Genomic DNA, 18,912 nt, shown 5'->3' on the forward strand with positions numbered 1-18,912 from the left:
GGAAGTACAGTTCCCGCTCAGCCCAGTCAAAACTGTTCGCTGCTCTGGCCCCCCAATGGTGGAACAAACTCCCTCACGACGCCAGGACAGCGGAGTCAATCACCACCTTCCGGAGACACCTGAAACCCCACCTCTTTAAGGAATACCTAGGATAGGATAAAGTAATCCCTCTCACCCCCCCTCCCCCTGAAAAGATTTAGATGCACTACTGTTCCACTGGAGGTCATAAGGTGAATGCACCAATTTGTAAGTCGCTCTGGATAAGAGCGTCTGCTAAATGACTTAAATGTAAATGTAGAATGCCAAGAGTGTGCAAAGCTGTCAAGGCAAAGGGTGACTACTTAAAACAATGTTTTGGTTACTACATGATTCCATGTGTGTTATTTCATAGTTTTGATGTCTTCAGTATTATTCTTCAACGTTGAAAATAGTAAAAATAAAGATAAACCCTTGAATGAGTAGGTGTTTTGACTGTACTGTATGTACAGTGCATTTGTAAAGTATACAGACCCCTTTTTCCAGAAATACCGTATTTACATAAGTATTCAGACCCTTTATTATGAGACTCAAAATTGAGCTCAGGTGCATCCGGGTTTCCATTGATCATCCTTGAGATGTTTCTAGAACTTGATTGGAGTCCACCTGTGGCCCAGCCAGAGCCCGAACATCTCTGGAGAGACCTGAAAATAGCTGTGCAGCGATGCTCCCCATCCAATCTGACAGAGCTCTTCAGGCTAGGGACAGCATCCTGAATTTCCGGATGACTGGCGTGCCCAAAGTAAACTGCCTGTTACTCAGGCCCAGAAGCTAGGATATGCATATGCATTAGATAGAAAACACTCTAAAGTTTCTAAAACTGTTAAAATAATGTCCGTGAGTATAACAGAACTGATATGGCAGGCAAAAAACTGAGGTCACAGGCCTTTTCAATACTAGCCTATGGGATATACAAAGAAAAGGTGTCAGTCTTTAGAAAGGGTTTCAGGCTTGTTTCTTGAAAAATCAACAAGTGGTTGTAGTTTATCCAAGGTGTTCTCATCAGGACAGGGAGACTTTTGGCGCGCGTGAATGAGCGTGCGATCTTCGTTATTTTCCTTTTCTATTGAACACCGTTCTTTCCGTTTGAAATATGATCGTTTATTTACATATTAGGGTGCCTAAGGATTGATTACAAACATTGTTTGACTTGTTTTGGATGAAGTTTACCGGTATCATTTTGGATTCCTTTGTATGCATGTTGAAGGACTTTATCGAACAAAAGGAGCATTCATTGTGTAGCTGGGACCCTTGGGATTGCAAAGAGAAGAAGATCTTCAAAGGTAAGTGATTTATTGTATTACTATTTGTGATTTTTGTGAAGCCGGTGCTGGTTGAAAAAGTATTTTGATGTGGGGCGCTGTCCTCAGATAATCGCATGGTATGCTTTCGCCGTAAAGCCTTTTTGAAATCTGACAACGCGGTTGGATTAACAAGAAGTTAAGCTTTTAAATGATGTAAGACACTTGTATGTTCATGAATGTTTAATATTACAATTTTGTCATTTGAATTTGGCGCACTCCAGCTTCACCGGATGTTATCCCTAAGAGGTTTTTAAGAGGATCTGCAGTGAAGAATGGGAGAAACTCCCCAAATACAGGTGTGCCAAGATTATAATGTCATAACCAAAAAGACTTGAGGCTGTAATCGCTGCATAAGCTGCTTCAACAAAGTACTGAAAAAAAGGGTAGGAATACTTATGTAAACGCAATATTTCCAGATTTTTTTTTCTACATTTGCAAAAAATCGAAACCTGTTTTTTTGCTTCGTCATTATAAGGTATTTTGTGTAGATTGAGATTATTATTATAACTATTTTAGAATAAGGCTGTAACATAAAATGTGGAAAAGGTCAAGGGGGTCTGAATACACTGTATATACGTGTGTGTATAATATTCACTAGTGTTCGAAAGTTTGGGGTCACTTAATTGTCCTTGTTTTTGAAAGAAAAGCATTTTTTGGTCCATTAAAATAACAAATTGATCAGTAATACAGTGTAGACATTGTTAACGTTGGAAAATTACTATTGCAGCTGGAAAAAAAAATGGAATATCTACATAGGCTGACAGAATCCCATTATCAGCAACCATCACTCCTGTGTTCCAATGGCACATTGTGTTAGCTAATCTAAGTTAGGCAGAGTTCCTTTGTCCAGTGTCTGTTATTTTGCCCATCTTAATCTTTTATTTTTATTGTCCAATCTGAGATATGGCTTTTTCTTTGCAACTCTGCCTAGAAGGCCAGCACCCCGGAGTCGCCTCTTCACTGTTGACATTGACTGGTGTTTTGCGGGTATTACTTAATGAAGCTGCCAGTTGAGGACTTGAGGTGTCTGGTTCTCAAACTAGACACTAATGTACTTGTCCTCTTGCTCAGTTGTGCACCGGGGCCTCCCACTCCTCTTTCTATTCTGGTTAGCGACAGTTTGCGATGTTCTGTGAAGGGAGTAGTACGCAGCTTTGTACGAGATCTTCAGTTTCTTGGCAATTTCTCGCCTGAAATAGACTTAATTTCTCAGAACAAGAATAGACTGACAAGTTTTGTTTTGTTTCTGGCCATTTTGAGCCTGTAATCAAACCCACAAATGCTGATGCTCCAGATACTCAACCAGTCTAAAGGCCAGTTTTATTGCTTCCTATCAGCACAACAGTTTTCAGCTGTGCTAACAATTGCAAACAGGTTTTCTAATGATCAATTAGCCTTTTAAAATAAACTTGGATTAGCTAACACACCGTGCCATTGGAACACAGGAGTGATGGTTGCTATAATGGGCCTCTGTTCGCCTATGTAGATATTCCATAAAATAAAAAGCCGTTTCCAGCTACAATAGTCATTTACAACATTAACAATGTCTATACTGTATTTCTGATCAATTTGATGTTATTTTAAATGGACAAAAAAAGCTTTTCTTTAAAAAACAAGGACATTTAGAAGTGACCCCACGCTTTTTAACGGGAGTATGTGCCTTTGTAATTGCTTCTCTCAGTGATAGGTACACATCAACACCAAAAATGGACCCCGCCAAACTGGAATATTTCAAGACTGTGAAGGAAATTTCAGGTAGAACAGCTATTTAACATATGTTCAATTGTTTTGTAATTCATCCAAGGGTAACAAAAGCAAAGACTATGCTTGATTATATTTATATTTGTTATTTTCCTAAAGGGTTTTTGCTGATACAAGCTTGGCCCGAGCACCTCAACTCTCTCAGTCCATTTGAAAACCTAGAGATTATCAGAGGAAGGACCAAGCAGTTGTAAGTGTATCTCTGTACTACACTGCGGTGATGTTCAATATGTCTGCTTCAGAAGGTGCTGTATGATACCTCTACTATTTGTCATACCTATGAAACTAGGTTTTTGGACATTGTTTCAAATGGAGTTTCGGTTCATGATTGATAGCAAAAAACTCAGTAGCCTAGAAGATAAAACGTGAGCTGGCTTGAGAGGTTCCCTGCTGTATATTTCATTGTTTAATGATATGTTTGTGCTAGCTAGAGTAGCAGTAAGCTAACCTAGTAAACTATCATGACCTTTTCTTTTCCCCTAGTGGTCAGGTGAGTTTCGCTGCCCTGAACTTGGCCCATCTGAAGTATCTAGGCCTCCGCTCCCTGCGAGAGATCAGCGATGGCAATGTTGTGGTGAAGAACAACCCCCAGCTCTGCTACACCAACGGAGACCACTGGAAGAGCCTGTTTAGATTGGGCAAACAGTCCTCAACAGTGGGCAACAACGTCAACATCAGCACCTGTGGTAAGCAAGGACAAGGATAAAGTATGAATTCTGATCAATGCCTTTATACAAACACTGCTTTTTGAGAAATGTTTACAATGGCCAAATGCTAATTCATCCCAGTTAGTGCCTGTGATAGTCACCGGTTTGGTAGTTTGGTAGTCATTGGTCACCGGTACTTGTAGTTAGGTAACTAAGCTAACATTGCCATGATTGGATCCAAGCGATGAGGCAGTGACTCCACCTCCACCCTCTGGGTTCGATCGATTCTTTTAGCACTATTGCGTACACCTATCTTACAAAGTAGGCTGCTGAGTGGAGGACGGCTCATAATAATGGCTGGAACAGAGCGAATGGAATTTGATGCCATTCAGCTCCAGCCATTACCACAAGCCTGTCCTCCCCAATTAAGGTGCCACCAACCTCCTGTGCTACCCTATCCTTTCACATCTACCCTAGGGTCTATGGGGGGGGGGGGGGGTTGTTTCTGGATGGGGCCTATAGTCTTCCTCTCTCTTCCCTACAGCCAAGCTAAACAGTACCTGTGATGAGATGTGCACTGACGATGGTTGCTGGGGGCCCGGCCCCACCATGTGTTTTACATGCCTGTATTACACCCGTAGGAGGCGCTGTGTACGGGCCTGTCACCTACAGGAGGGGTGAGCTAGCCCAATGACACCAGAGGCAAACTATTGATACTTCTCATATGTCAAATATATCTACTGTAGGCTTGTGCTGTGTTAATGTTTTAACAGTTTTCCCTCGCCTCTTCAGGGTGCCACGAGAGTATGTACTGAATAACAGGTGTCTAGAATGTGACCCAGAGTGTATGGTGAATGGACCACAAAGCTGCTTTGGACCAGTACGCTACTTTCACTTCAAATCCATCTCAATTGTCTCATCTAAAATGATCTTGACATTCTCACGTGATATTGAGTTACATAACAAATTCAGAGAATTAGACTAATTCTGTGTGGCTTGGGAAATGTGGCATGGCCAGTGGTTTTACTCAAGACAAGTGATTATTTCAGAGAAGATCAACAATTCTGGAAACCTCTGACCCTCCTCTCTCGCCCTCTGAAGGGCCCTGACAAATGTTTGGCGTGCGCTCACGTCAAAGATGGCCCCCACTGTGTATATCAGTGCCCACACGGCGTTCTCGGGGACGGGGATAGGCACATCTGGAAATACACCGACAAGAAGCGAGAATGTCAGCTCTGCCATGAGAACTGCACCCAGGGGTAAGGCATAGACTACCCATCTATTACCCATATATTTCTAACTCTTTGTTGTAAAGCCAATGTCAGCCTATTTTGAATGAATGTCTGTTGATAGACCATGAACATTTTACCATGGTCAAGACTGTGTGAAGTAGTCTCCTGACCATAGTATCCCCTCCTTCCTGTCTGCAGATGCTCTGGACCTGGACTGAGTGGCTGCAGCACCAGAGGGTGAGTTAGGATCATCTTGGTTCCAGATCTGTTTGTTCTGTTTAACATGACAAAGACTATAGTAGTTATTTCTTTAACTAGGCAAGTCAGTTAAGAACAAAGTATTATTTACAATGACGGCCTACCAAAAGGCAAAAGCCCTCCTGCAGAGACAGGGGCTGGGATATATGACACACACACACACCATGACAAGAGACAACACTACATAAAGACCTAAGACCTATATAGCAAGGCAACAACACAACATGGTAGCAGCACAAAACATGGTACAAACATTAATGGGCACAGACAACAGCACAAAGGGCAAGAAGGTACTGTAGAGACAATACATTGCGCAAAGCAGCCACAAATGTCAGTAAGAGTGTCTATGAAGTGAAGAGATTGAGATAAAACTGTCCAGTTTGAGTGTTTGTTGCAGTTCGTTCTAGTCACTAGCTGCAGCGAACTGAAAAGATGAGCGACCCAGGGATGTGTGTGCTTTGGGGACCCTTTAACAGAATGTGACTGGCAGAACGGGTGTTATATGTGGAGGATGAGGGCTGCAGTAGATACAGTTGAAGTCGGAAGTTTACATACACCTTAGCCAAATACATTTAAACTCAGTTTCACAATTCCTGACATTTAATCCTATTAAAAATTCCCTCTTAGGTCAGTTAGGAACACCCACTGTATTTTAAGAATGTGAAATGTCAGAATAATAAGTGATTTATTTCAGCTTTTATTTCTTTCATCACATTCCCAGTGGGTCAGAAGTTTACATGCACTCAATTAGTATTTGGTAGCATTGCTTTTAAATTGTTTAACTTGGGTCAAATGTTTTGGGTAGCCTTCCACAAGCTTCACACAATAAGTTGGGTGAATTTTGGCCCATTCCTCCTGACAGAGCTGGTGTAACTGACTCCGGTTTGTAGGCCTCCTTGCTCACACACGCTTTATCAGATCTGCCCACAATTTTCTATAGGATTGAGGTTAGGGCTTTGTGATGGCCACTCCAATACCTTGACTTTGTTGTCCTTAAGCCATTTTGCCACAACTTTGGAAGTATGCATGTGGTCATTGTCCATTTGGAAGACCCATTTGCGACCAAGCTTTAACTTTCTGACTAATGTCTTCAGATGTTGCTACAATATATCCACATCATTTTCCTTTCTCATGACGCCATCTATTTTGTGAAGTGCAGCAGTCCCTCCTGCAGCAAAGCCCCCCCACAACATGATGCTGCCACCCCTGTGCTTCACGTTTGGGATGGTGTTCTTCGGCTTGCAAGCGTCCCGCTTTTTCCTCCAAACATAACTATGGTCATTATGGCCAAACAGTTCTGTTTGTTTCATCAGACCAGAGAACATTTCTCCAAAAAGTACCATCTTTTTGCTCATGTGCAGTTGCAAACCGTAGTCTCGCTTTTTTATGGCGGTTTTGGAGCAGTGGCTTCTTCCTTGCTGAGTGGCCATTCAGGTTATGTCGATATAGGACTTGTTTTACTGTGGATATAGATAATTTTGTACCCATTTCCTCCAGTATCTTCACAAGCTCCTTTTCTGTTGTTCTGGGATTGATTTGCACTTTTTGCACCAAAGTACCAAAGTACGTTCATCTCTAGGAGACAGAACGCGTCTCCTTCCTGAGCTGTATGACGGCTGCGTGGTCCCATGGTATTTATGCTTGCATACTATTGTCTGTACAGATGAACGTTGTACAAGGGTTTTGAAATTGCCCCCAAGGATGAACCAGACTTGTGGAGGTCTACACTTTTTCTTCTGAGGTCTTGGCTGATTTCCTTTGCTTTTCCATGATGTCAAGCAAAGAGGCACCGAGTTTGAAGGTAGGCCTTGAAATACATCCACAGGTACACCTCCAATTGACTCAAATGATGTCAATTAGCCTATCAGAAGCTTCTAAAGCCATGACATCGTTTTCTGGAATTTTCCAAGCTGTTTAAAGGCACAGTCAACTCTGTGTATGTAAACTTCTGACCCACTGGAATTGTGATACAGTGAAATAATCTGTCTGTAAACAATTGTTGGAAAAATTACTTGTGTCATGCACAAAGTAGATGTCCTAACCGACTTGCCAAAACTATAGTTTGTTAACAAGAAATTTGCGGAGTGGTTGAAAAACGCGTTTTAATGACTCCAACCTAAGTGTATGTAAACTTCCGACTTCAGCTGTATCTCAGGGAGGGGGGAGTGAGGCCTAAGAGGGTTTTATATAGATAAATATCAACCAGTGGGTCTTGCGACGGGTATACAGAGATGACCATTTTACAGAGGAGTATAGAGTGCAGTGATGTGTCCTATAAGGAGCATTGGTGGCAAATCTGATGGCCGAATGGTAAAGAACATCTAACCGCTCCAGAGCACCTTTACCTGCCGATCTATAAATTATGTCTCCGTAATCTAGCATGGTCATCTGAATCAGGGTTAGTTTGACAGCTGGGGTGAAAGAGGAGCGATTACAATCAAGGGAACCAAGTCTAGATTTAACTTTAGCCTGCAGCTTTGATATGTGCTGAGAGATGGACAGTGTACCTTCTAGCCATACTCCCAAGTACTTGTATGAGGTGAATACCTCAAGCTCTAAACCCTCAGAGTTAGTAATCATACTTGTGGGGAGAGGGGCATTCTTAGCAAGACCGCACAAATGGATCTGGCATCAGACTAACATGAAACTGTATCATGGTGAAAGTAGCACTGATCAAGTAAATTAAGAGAAGTTATCTTGGGTGAGTTTCCCCCAAAAATATATATAGTTTACAGTATATAACCATTTAGTCCCGTATAGGCAATAGATGAAAGATCAATCAAATGTATTTAAAGCCCTTTTTACATTAGCAGTTGTTACAAAGTGTTTGATCTTAGATTATCTTAGTGGTATTAAGAATATATCAGGGAACTCACCCCTGTGTTGTTGCTACTCTCCCAGTGGTCACGTTGCGTCGGTGGTGGTGGCCAGAGTGGTGGGAGGCCTCCTAGTGTTTGTGGTCCTCGCCCTGGGTGTTTTTGTGCTGCTCCGCAGACGCCACCTCGTCAGGAAGAGGACACTGCGCCGTCTGCTGCAGGAGAGAGAGGTAACAGGCACAGGAAGGACACAAACTGTATACTTGGACATGCATTAGACATGCGCATATAGGCTGCGTTCACAGTCACACATGCAGCCCAATTATGATTTTTTTTGCACTAATTGTTTTTTTGACCAATCACATCAGTTCTTTTTCAGAGCTGTATTTGATTAGTCAAAAGACCAATTAGTCAGCTTTGCCACCAGAGACTCTGGGTTCGCGCCCAGGCTCTGTCGTAACCGTCCGCGACCGTGGGGCAACGCACAATTGGCCTAGCGTCGTCCTGGTTAGGGAGGGTTTGGCCGGTAGGGAAATCCTTGTCTCATCGTGCACCAGCGACTCCTGTGGCGGGCCGGGCGCAGTGCGCGCTAACCAAGGTTGCCAGGTGCACGGTGTTTCCTCCGACACATTGGTGCGGCTGGCTTCCGGGTTGGAAGCAGTTGGAAGCAGTGCGGCTTGGTTGGGTTGTGTATCAGAGTACGCATGACTTTCAACCTTCGTCTCTCCCGAGCCCGTACGGGAGTTGTAGCGATGAGAAGATAGTAGCTACTAAACAATTGGATACCACGAAATTGGGGAGAAAAAGGGGTAAAAAAAAAAAAAAACTAACAAAGACCAATTAGTGACAAAAAGATCAGAAATGTAAAAGTAGGCTACAAAAAAGATTCAAATAATTCCAATCCTGATTAAAATGCAACAGCGGTTTAGTGTATTGAACAGCTGGCTTTAGGACCATGCAGGGCATCCCTCAGAGAGCAGAGATGTTGTCAGACAGTTTGCTTTGCCGGTCAGCGGTTTAGGCAGTACCTGGATTGCTTTGAGTTTTATGCCGGCATTTGAGCGCAGCCTTGTAAGCCTCGCAGCCAGCTGTTCTATGCACCAGTCACTTTCACATTGATGTCGGCATAGACGGCTCGTTAAATAGGCTAGGGGAAGTAAATAGAATTTGCCAAAATTGGCTATATAACTACTCGTGCCTATACAGAAATAAAATCATTCAAAATACTACACCAGAGATGGTTATTTAAATCAAATGTATTTATAAAGCCCTTCTTACATCAGCTGATATCTCAAAGTGCTGTACAGAAACCCAGCCTAAAACCTCAAACAGCAATGAATGCAGGTGTAGAAGCACGGTGGCTAGGAAAAACTCCCTAAAAGTTCAGAACCTAGGAAGAAACCTAGAGAGGACCAGGCTATGAGGGGTGGCCAGTCCTCTTCTGGCTGTGCTGGGTGGAGATTATAACAGAACATGGCCAAGATGTTCAAATGTTCATAGATGACCAGCAGGGTCAAATAATAATAATCACAGTGGTTGTCGAGGGTGCAACAGGTCAGCACCTCAGGAGTAAATGTCAGCTTTTCATAGCCGATCATTTAGAGTATCTCTACCGCTCCTGCTGTCTCTAGAGAGTTGAAAACAGCAGGTCTGGGACAGGTAGCATGTCCGGTGAACAGGTCAGGGTTCCATAGCCGTAGGCAGAACAGTTGAAACTGGAGCAGCAGCACGGCCAGGTGGGCTGGGAACAGCAAGGAGTCATCAGGCCAGGTAGTCCTGAGGCATGGTCCTAGTGCTCAGGTCCTCCGAGAGATTTAGCTTCTTTTAAAAATGAGCTGTGGTTTGTTTTAAGTGCGCAGTTTGGTCAGCGTGCGCTGACTACGCAATCTACTCATCACATTAGGAATAGTAGCCTATTTTTACATTAGTCTATAGATGCATGCAATCCTTTATTATAAAGGTGCAATTTTATGGTATATCGCTTCCCAAAACTTAACTCTGTGCTGCAGATGGATGTCGGCATTAGATATCGGCCTTGTGACTCGATAGTCTGTTATGTATTTATTTCACGTTGAACTGCAAGTGTATTTGAGGTTGAGTAGAGGTTGACTTTGTATATGCTGTTCCACAGAACTTTAAACTTAATATTGAGGTGATAATTCATGGCTGGGGTCATTTTTATTTTTGCTCTAATCCAAATAGCATTTTAGAGTTTTTAAATTGTGTAGAAACGCAGTAAATTAGCTTCAATTAACCCACTTTCCCATACCCTGGGTTTAACTGAACTGATGCCACTGGTGTAAACGCAGCCATACAAACTCAATCACAGACATGACACGCTCATGTACAACATTCAACCACAGGGGCCAGCATGTTAACGACACTATTACAGGGATGAATGACACACTGGAGGTAGATAAGACACTTTGCCTTGTTGTTGCTCCCATAGTTGGTTGAACCCCTGACCCCAAGTGGAGAGGCCCCCAACCAGGCCCTGCTCCGCATTCTGAAGGAGACTGAGTTTAAGAAGATCAAAGTGTTGGGATCAGGGGCCTTTGGAACTGTCTTTAAGGTATGCAAAGTGATCAGTGCTTTTTTAATGGAGGTGGTTCAGACAGTGAATGAGTAACCCTTCCATGAGACCTGAGAAACAGTCTTGTGGCAGGACACCGGGGTCTAAATCCAGTCGATCACACTCTACACAAATCATTAGTGATCAAACTGATTTTATAAAACGTGTTCCTCATCCAGGAATAGAGTTGTTTGTAAAATGAGTTTGTAAAAGGTGACATAAACGTGTTCTCTCCCCAGGGCATGTGGATTCCTGAGGGAGAAAACGTGAAGATCCCTGTTGCCATTAAGGTGTTGAGAGAGGCCACTTCACCAAAAGCCAACAAGGAGATTCTAGACGTGAGCAAACTGTTTGTATAGATGTTTCTAAATGCAGCCCAGGCGTTCCCGGTTGTCCTTCTTTTTTTTCTTGCAGTCTGGCTGCGCTTCTCAGCATGTTTTTACATTTACGTCACTTAGCAGACACTCTTATCCACAGAGACTTACAAGAGCAATTAGTGTTAAGTGCCTTGCTCAAGGGCACATTGACAGAGCTTTGTCGGCTTGGAGATTCGAACCAGCAACCTTTCGGTTATTTTCCCAACAATCTTAACTGCTAGGCTACCTGCCACCCAGCAACCTTCCAGCAGATTGCCATATCCTTCATGTGTTTTCTGAGATGTTAGACACTTCTCCAGGCATTGTGAGATCTGAAAAGATGACCTGGAACATCCTCCATCTTTTCTGTCTGCAGGAGGCCTATGTGATGGCTAGCGTGGAGCACCCCCATGTGTGTCGTCTACTGGGCATCTGCCTGACATCCACGGTGCAGCTCATCACCCAGATCATGCCCTACGGCTGTCTGCTGGACTATGTCAAGGAGAACAAGGACAACATCGGCTCCCAGTGCCTGCTTAACTGGTGTGTGCAAATCGCCAAGGTGAGCAAACAGGAAATGACTTTGCTGTGTTACATTGGTGCTTTGTCTTATTTGTAAATAAGTATGCCATACTCATGACTTTGGGGAAAACAGTCCCTCCCAACTAATCACCAGCAAGCCTGTCAAAGAAGTTCTTTGTCAGTCAATCTTGATCTGACTAAAGTGACAACTCTCAAATAGAACCATGCCAGCTGCTATAACAACTGTATAACCAGACACGTCTGCAATATGTAGACGAACAGCGGGTAGCGTGATTGATTATAACAAACGGGAACAAGCTTTGCTTTCTTCAACACTCACTCTGCTCTCGCAGTATTTCAGGTGTGATTAGGAATGGGTCTTTGACGGACATATGTATTCACTTAACTTCTTTGTTACCCCTTGGAACCCCGCCCCCCACGCACATCCCCCAAAACCCCTGGCCTGAGTGGAGCTCTCTTCCCAGCCTTGGTTGTGACCTTGCCTCTGGTTATTCTTCAGCCTATTTGTACAGTAAGCCTGCTGAGGGCTAATTATTGAATACACAGAGGTCTATCTGTTCACGGTTTGTCTTGCTGTCTCAAAGAGCAACATTGTCTCATTGATTGTATGGAGATATGGATCAAAGCAGGGAGGGGCTGTAGCTATAAAGATACTAATAATGATATGTTTTATAGAGAAGGGGGAATTAGGAGTCTGAAGCGGTTAAGTCCCACTCAAAGTAGCCCTCTATGGAAGGTTAAGTATTGGGAGGTTACATTAAAGTGCCTGGTGAAAGGGACCTTGTTCGTGTCAACATTAGTACAAATGCTTACCTCTGGATAAACCAATGTCAAATTGTAGTGATAGACTCTTTTTCTCATTATAATGTGCTTTACATTGTAAGCGGGTCCTCATCTCATCCACTACCAATTTATATGTACAGTGTCCATATCAGGACAGCTTCTAAGTCACAAGGAGTTGGTGTCTGACGTCCATATGTCTTTTGGATGTTGTCTGCAGGGTATGAACTACCTGGAGGAGCATCACCTGGTGCACCGTGACCTGGCGGCCAGGAACGTTCTGGTGAAGACGCCTCACCACCTCAAGATCACCGATTTTGGACTGGCCAAGCTGCTCACCGCAGACGAGAAGGAGTACCACGCAGATGGGGGCAAGGTTGGAGCGACTAACATCACTGCCGTAGTCACATTTAGTGTTTTTATACAAACAGTCATGCAAATCATAGAAAATGTGGGAATTTCTCTCACAATGAATGAACCCTGAACACAATTAACTTCCAATAAAGAATTGTTACAGGATGGTCAATGGACTTGGCTGACCAATAATCCTCCCCCCTACTGTAGGTGCCCATAAAGTGGATGGCACTGGAGTCCATCCTTCACTGGACCTATACACATCAGAGCGATGTGTGGAGCTACGGTAAGTCCAACTGGACAAACAGTACATTAATATTTGTGGAAAAAGTCAAACTGAAATTCTGAACAACTACAGCTTCCGAAAGTGTCTACCTCTTTGTTCTACTGTTGGTGTTTCTGTAATGACATGCAGGTGTGACCGTGTGGGAGCTGATGACATTTGGGTCCAAGCCATACGATGGCATCCCGGCCATTGAGATAGCTGGAGTCCTGGAGAAAGGAGAGCGCCTGCCCCAGCCCCCCATCTGTACCATAGACGTCTACATGATCATGGTCAAATGTGAGTCATGTGCAGCATAGATATGTAAAGGGGATACTTAGTTATTTGCACAATTGAACGCATTCAACCGAAGTGTGTACAGATGTTTACACAATCAAGGGGTTTTATGTCTTGCCTACCTTCAGGCTGGATGATCGATGCAGAGAGCAGACCACGGTTCAGGGAGCTCATCTCAGAGTTCTCCAAAATGGCCCGGGATCCATCTCGCTATCTGGTCATTCAGGTCATTTAAAAATACTTTACTCCCTCAGAATTAGATATTCTATTAGATTGTTGCATCAACTCTTATTTCTTTGATGGAACATTACAGGAAAGGTCTCTATCATAAAATAAACGTTTAATCCTAATGGGATTTTATCTATTTAGGATCAATCAAAATGGAATATTTACTCATATTGTAGTTAGGTCCCCCCTGGGTGCACGTTTTTGTTTTTGCCCTTGCACTACACAGCTAATTCAAATCATTTAAGCTTGATGATACATTGGTTATTTGAATCAGCTGTGTAGTGCTAGGGCAAAAAACAAAACTTGCACCCGGTAGGACCGAGTTTGGGAAACTCTGCAATAGGCAATAAAAAGTATTGAAAGCTATGATGGTATGTTTACTTAATTTGCTGATGAGAGATATCTATGACCGAAGTGTCATGTTTAAACTTAAGAAATAATAAAACACCAAGCTTTTAATCTAATTTACTCTAAATGTACATTTCAGGGGGATGATCACATGTACCTGCCCAGTCCCACGGAACCTATGTTCTACCGTAGCCTGATCAGTACATCAGAGAACATGGAGGATGCTGAGGAGTATCTTCACCCCTATAAGGATCTCTCCACCAGACAGACCACCCAGCACCACAACTCTAGGGTAAGCGCACACGAACGCACAAAAAAACATATGCACACACACATCTGATGTTTGACGTCTCAATCGTCTCAACACAGAATGGCCATCCAATGAGAGAGAACAGTGTGATCCTTCGCTACATCACAGATCCCACCCACGGTGGTTCTCTAGAGAAGGACATCACAGACCCCACCCACGGTGGTTCTCTAGAGAAAGATTTCCCAGCTCTTCCAGGTACAGTACAAACGTTATCTATGATGAGTTATTCAATTAACGTTCAACACATATGCATTGAGGGCGTAACACTTCACCATCTCTGCTCTGTAATGTAAGCCTGGGTATTTACTTGACCTTTGTCTGTATTCTAGAATACCTTAACCAGAACGGGAACACCAGGCTCTCTGACGTCTTCAACCCCAGCTATGAGGACCCCACTGAGCCAGCCTGGGCTAGTAGGCCCTCCTCTGGGTACGACCCGGACGTCAAGTTCTTCAACTTCCTGCCGTGCGTGCTGGAGAACCCTGAGTACCACAACATGGCCCGCAGTACCCTCCCTCGCTCCGTCTGCGAGCGCATGGACAACCCAGACTACCAGGAGGACTTCCTGCCTCAGGCCACACCCACCAGAAGTCACTTCCTGCCTGCAGTAGAGAACCTGGAGTACCTCGGGTTGAGCGCTGCTGTACACGCCCCTGTACGCTAGGGGTTTCCTCCCACAGAACACAGGGACAGTGAGGGACTATGAAACCTAAAGGAACTTGGATGGAGACAGATGTGGGACATCAGGGAAGGGTTTGGAGAGATTACAGTAGTGTGGTTGTCCCTTTATTTATGGAGTGAATAGGCTTTTTGCGTCGTCCTTGGATATAAGTCAGCCGAAACCAAGATGGCGTCTGTCATGAATTGATGCTCCTGGGAAATGTGTACTCTATTTCAAATCCATGAGGCATCCACAGGTGAGTTTGGGTGACTTTCCAATCAGAAGAATGAGCCAAAGCCTTGACAATACAATTATGTCACGCAAGTAATTTATTTGTACACTGTTGTTTGGTCAGTTCGGGTCGAGTGTGTGAAAGTTTTTTTTTTTTTTTTTGTCTTGCCATGAAATGTGAATGTGGAGTGAACTGAGTACACACTGAGATACTGACCATTAAGGTCAGTGGTGGACCTTATGCTTACATTGTATTGTGGACACAGTTTATTAGAGCTTTTTACTGTTGTACACACTTGAAGACCAAGAAACGATTTTGGGTACCGAGAGCTATTGGTAACTAAGAGGGTCAATTCAAAGTATTTTCAAAAAACGACACACAAATGTACAGATTGTGTTAGGCGTGCATTGATCTACACAAAAACGGTAAATAATGGCGACATATTCGGGTCTCACTCTTTATCTTAGAAAGAAAACTGGTCTGTAAGTCTTGCTAGTATTAATAATTTCAATAAGGATTGAAAACTGGAAGAGCACAAATAGACACTATAAAAGAACTCTATGGGTGGAGAACGATTAAATGAAGGTGTGGCGGTGTGAATTAATGCCACCACCTCAAACCCCTCCCCCATTAATGTTTACCTAGCGTGTAAAGATGGTGGAATTAATTAGAGTTCAGAATACGGCGTGAAAAAAAACTATATAAACACAAATATATATATATATATTTTTTTTACTAAGTCTGGCTTTCAACTTACTCTTGAAAGTTGTAATAGTAGATGCACAAGGTGAAATTTCAAAATTGGGTAGTAAAAGCATCAGTTTTCCTCTTGTCAGTCATTGCATACCTTGCGAACTATTTATAACTAAAGTCAAATGTCCAGATCAACTAGACCGTGTCGGCTAACGCAGGGGGGATGCAGATCTTCCCCAATGCTGGAAGGGGGGCCTGAGTGAAAAAGTTTGGGAACCCCTGGTCAAGCAAACCTACTGGTTCTTTCAGATAGAAATAACAGCATTAGCCATGCATTATTGTTTACAACTTGATAAGAGCTAGGTAAATGAGTGATCCGTTTGGATAAGGGAATTGTAAATTACACTTGTTTTAGTTGAACACTACATGACAAAAAGTATGTGGACACCTGCTCGTCGAACATCTAATTCCAAAATCATGGGTATTAATATATTGCTGCGGGGACTTGCTTCCATTCAGCCACGAGCATTATTGAGATTGGGCACTGATGTTGGGCGAGTAGACCCGGCTCGCAGTCAGCCCAAAGGTGATCGATGGGGTTTAGGTCAGGCCAGTCAAGTTCTTCCACACTAATCTCGACAATAGATTTCTGTATGGACTTCACTTTGTGCACATGGGCATTGTCATGCTGAACCAGGAAAGGGCCTTGCCCAAACTGTTGCCACAAAGTTGGAAGCACAGAATCATCTAGAATGTATGCTGTAGCGTTAAGATTTCCCTTCACTGGAACTAAGGGGCCTAGCCCGAACCATGAAAAACAGCCCAGACCATTATTCTTCCTCCACCAAACTTTACAGTTGGCACTATGCATTAGGGCAGGTAGTGTTATACCAGGATCCGCCAAACCCAGATACGTCCGTCGGACTGCCAGATGGTGAAGCGTGATTCATCACTCCTGAACACGTTTCCACTGCTCCAGAGTCCAATGGCGGTGAGCTTTACACCACTCCAGCGGATGGTTGGCATTGTGCATGGTGATCTTAGGCTTGTGTGCGGGTACTCGGCCATGGAAACCAATTTTATAAAGCTCCCGACAAACCGTTAATGGTGCTGAAGTTGCTTCCAGAGGCAGTTTGGAACTTGGTAGTGAGTGTTGCAACTGAGGACCAACGATTTTTACGCGCTTCATCACTCGGTGGTCCGTTCTGTGAGCTTGTATGGCTTACCACTCCCGGGCTGAGCCGTTGTTGCTCCTAGACATTTCCACTTCACAATAACAGCACTTACAGTTGACCGGGGCAGCTCAGCATGGCAGAAATTTGACGGACTTACTTGTTGGAAAGATGGCATCCAATGACGGTGCCACGTTGAAAGTCACTAAGCTCTTCAGTAAGGCCATTCCACTGCCAAAGTTTGTCTATGGAGATTGCAGGGCTATGTGCTCAATTTTATACACCTGTCAGCAACGGGTGTGGCTGAAATAGCCGAATCCACTCATTTGAAGTGGTGTCCACATACTTTTGTATATATAGTGTAGATAAACATTTAGAGATTTGAGGATAGGAGCGTGAACAGTGTCACGTGGACTGTTAGCTCTTGTTAACAGCAGATACGTCAGATTATTTGTGAAATTTCTACTTGTCTAACAAAACATTTTTTTACAATGGAGATTGTTTTAACAACCTGGATTTGTCTCTATCCTCGAGTTGAACATCCACATGTGAATTAATTTATGAGTGTACAGTACCAATTCAGATGTATTTCCCCAGAAATCAGCAGTCTTAAACCAATGTTAGGAAAAAGTTAGCTACTTGTACATAAATGAACATTCCCTGGAAAGCCCCTCATTGTGACTCCATTTCTTTTGTTAAACCTAGAATTCATAGGCTGCGTTAACACAGGCAGCCAAATTCTGATATTTTTTATGCCACTAATTGGTCTTTTGACCAATCACATCAGATCTTTTCAAATATCTTTTTCAGGCCTCCCGGGTGGCGCAGTGGTCTAAGGCATTGCATCACAGTGTTAGCTGTGCCACTAGAGATTATGGGTTTGAGTCCAGGCTCCGTCACAGCCAGCCGCAACCGCAAGACCCAAGGGGCGGAGCACAATTGGCCCAGGGTCGTCCGGGTTAGGGGAGGGTTTGGCCGGCAGGGATGTCATCGTCCCATCGCGCACTAGAAACTCCTGTGGCAGGCCGGGCGCAGTCCACGCTGATGCGGTTGCTAGGTGTACGGTGTTTCCTCCGCCACATTGGTGCGGCTGGCTTCCGGGTTATGTGGACATTGTGTCAAGAAGCAGTGCGGCTTGGTTGGGTTGTGTTTCGGAGGACACACGGCTCTCGACCTTCCCCTCTCCCGAGTCCGTATGGGAGTTGGGAGTCCGTATGGGAGTTGCAGCAAGAGACACGACTGTAACTACCATTTGGATACCACGAAATTGGGGGGAAAAAATGCGTTTAAAAAAAGGGAAAATAAAACTAAAAGATATTTTTCAGAGCTGATTTGATTGGTTAAAAGATATTTATCAGAATTGAGTTGCCTGTGTAAACGCAGCCTTAGTTGCTACATCAATTTTGTTTTACTGAAATGAATGACATTGATTCTTGAAGAATATAACTTATAAATGCCTCATGAGTTGAACTAAACTGTCGTACCACATCAGAACCCCAAATAAGCTTTTTACTCCAATGTTTATAAGCGGTATACATGTAAACAAACACTGTATAGCCTCAAAACATGGTTGAAACTATACTTTTAAATATCATGGATGGTCAGTCCTTGTATCCATTGCTCTGTCTATGAATTTGAGTGTGGTTACATTTCTCCAGGCCCATCTCTCAGCTTTTTTCTAGCCGATAACAGAGGCGGCTCAAGCACTGTTTTTATGATTGTCTATGTTATTACAGAAGGGCTAGAAGTCAGTAATGCAAGTAGAAAATAGTTGGTAATTCAACTCAATTTAAGCAGTTGGTAATTGTGAGACAACTGCACGCTCTCTGAGCCAACAGTGTTTGACACGTTACCATGACGTTCTTCCTGTGTTTGTATACTGTATCTACTAGTATTTGGTGTTTAGGAAATCAATTTTAATTGTGCACTTCACACGTACAAAAGTACAACATTCCACTGTAATGCTATGTCCTAGACGCTACCATGCTTAAAATAAAGGAATTACATTTTAATTTCCTAAAAAGTCAAAGCTACGTATAATCAAATTATT

General features: G+C 43.3%; 1 protein-coding gene across 2 annotated transcripts in view; it reads left to right on the forward strand.

The window, feature by feature from the left end:
* The window catches only part of LOC115130182 (melanoma receptor tyrosine-protein kinase-like), a 50,946-nt gene extending 33,414 nt beyond the window's left edge, over window positions 1-17,532 (forward strand). For both annotated transcript variants that reach the window (XM_029661043.2, XM_065019384.1), the window contains 18 exons: window positions 3,022-3,095; window positions 3,201-3,291; window positions 3,585-3,787; window positions 4,293-4,425; window positions 4,541-4,628; window positions 4,850-5,007; window positions 5,179-5,217; window positions 8,140-8,284; window positions 10,504-10,626; window positions 10,866-10,964; window positions 11,359-11,544; window positions 12,526-12,681; window positions 12,870-12,945; window positions 13,075-13,221; window positions 13,347-13,444; window positions 13,934-14,086; window positions 14,164-14,299; window positions 14,434-17,532. In XM_029661043.2, the coding sequence (XP_029516903.1) occupies window positions 3,022-3,095; window positions 3,201-3,291; window positions 3,585-3,787; window positions 4,293-4,425; window positions 4,541-4,628; window positions 4,850-5,007; window positions 5,179-5,217; window positions 8,140-8,284; window positions 10,504-10,626; window positions 10,866-10,964; window positions 11,359-11,544; window positions 12,526-12,681; window positions 12,870-12,945; window positions 13,075-13,221; window positions 13,347-13,444; window positions 13,934-14,086; window positions 14,164-14,299; window positions 14,434-14,768 (2,440 nt within the window). In that variant the 3' untranslated portion in view covers window positions 14,769-17,532. The remainder of the gene's footprint in view (window positions 1-3,021; window positions 3,096-3,200; window positions 3,292-3,584; window positions 3,788-4,292; window positions 4,426-4,540; window positions 4,629-4,849; window positions 5,008-5,178; window positions 5,218-8,139; window positions 8,285-10,503; window positions 10,627-10,865; window positions 10,965-11,358; window positions 11,545-12,525; window positions 12,682-12,869; window positions 12,946-13,074; window positions 13,222-13,346; window positions 13,445-13,933; window positions 14,087-14,163; window positions 14,300-14,433) is intronic.
* Window positions 17,533-18,912: the final 1,380 nt, after the last annotated feature.

This window comes from Oncorhynchus nerka, linkage group LG6 (assembly GCF_034236695.1).
Source record: "Oncorhynchus nerka isolate Pitt River linkage group LG6, Oner_Uvic_2.0, whole genome shotgun sequence".
Lineage (NCBI taxonomy): Eukaryota > Metazoa > Chordata > Actinopteri > Salmoniformes > Salmonidae > Oncorhynchus > Oncorhynchus nerka.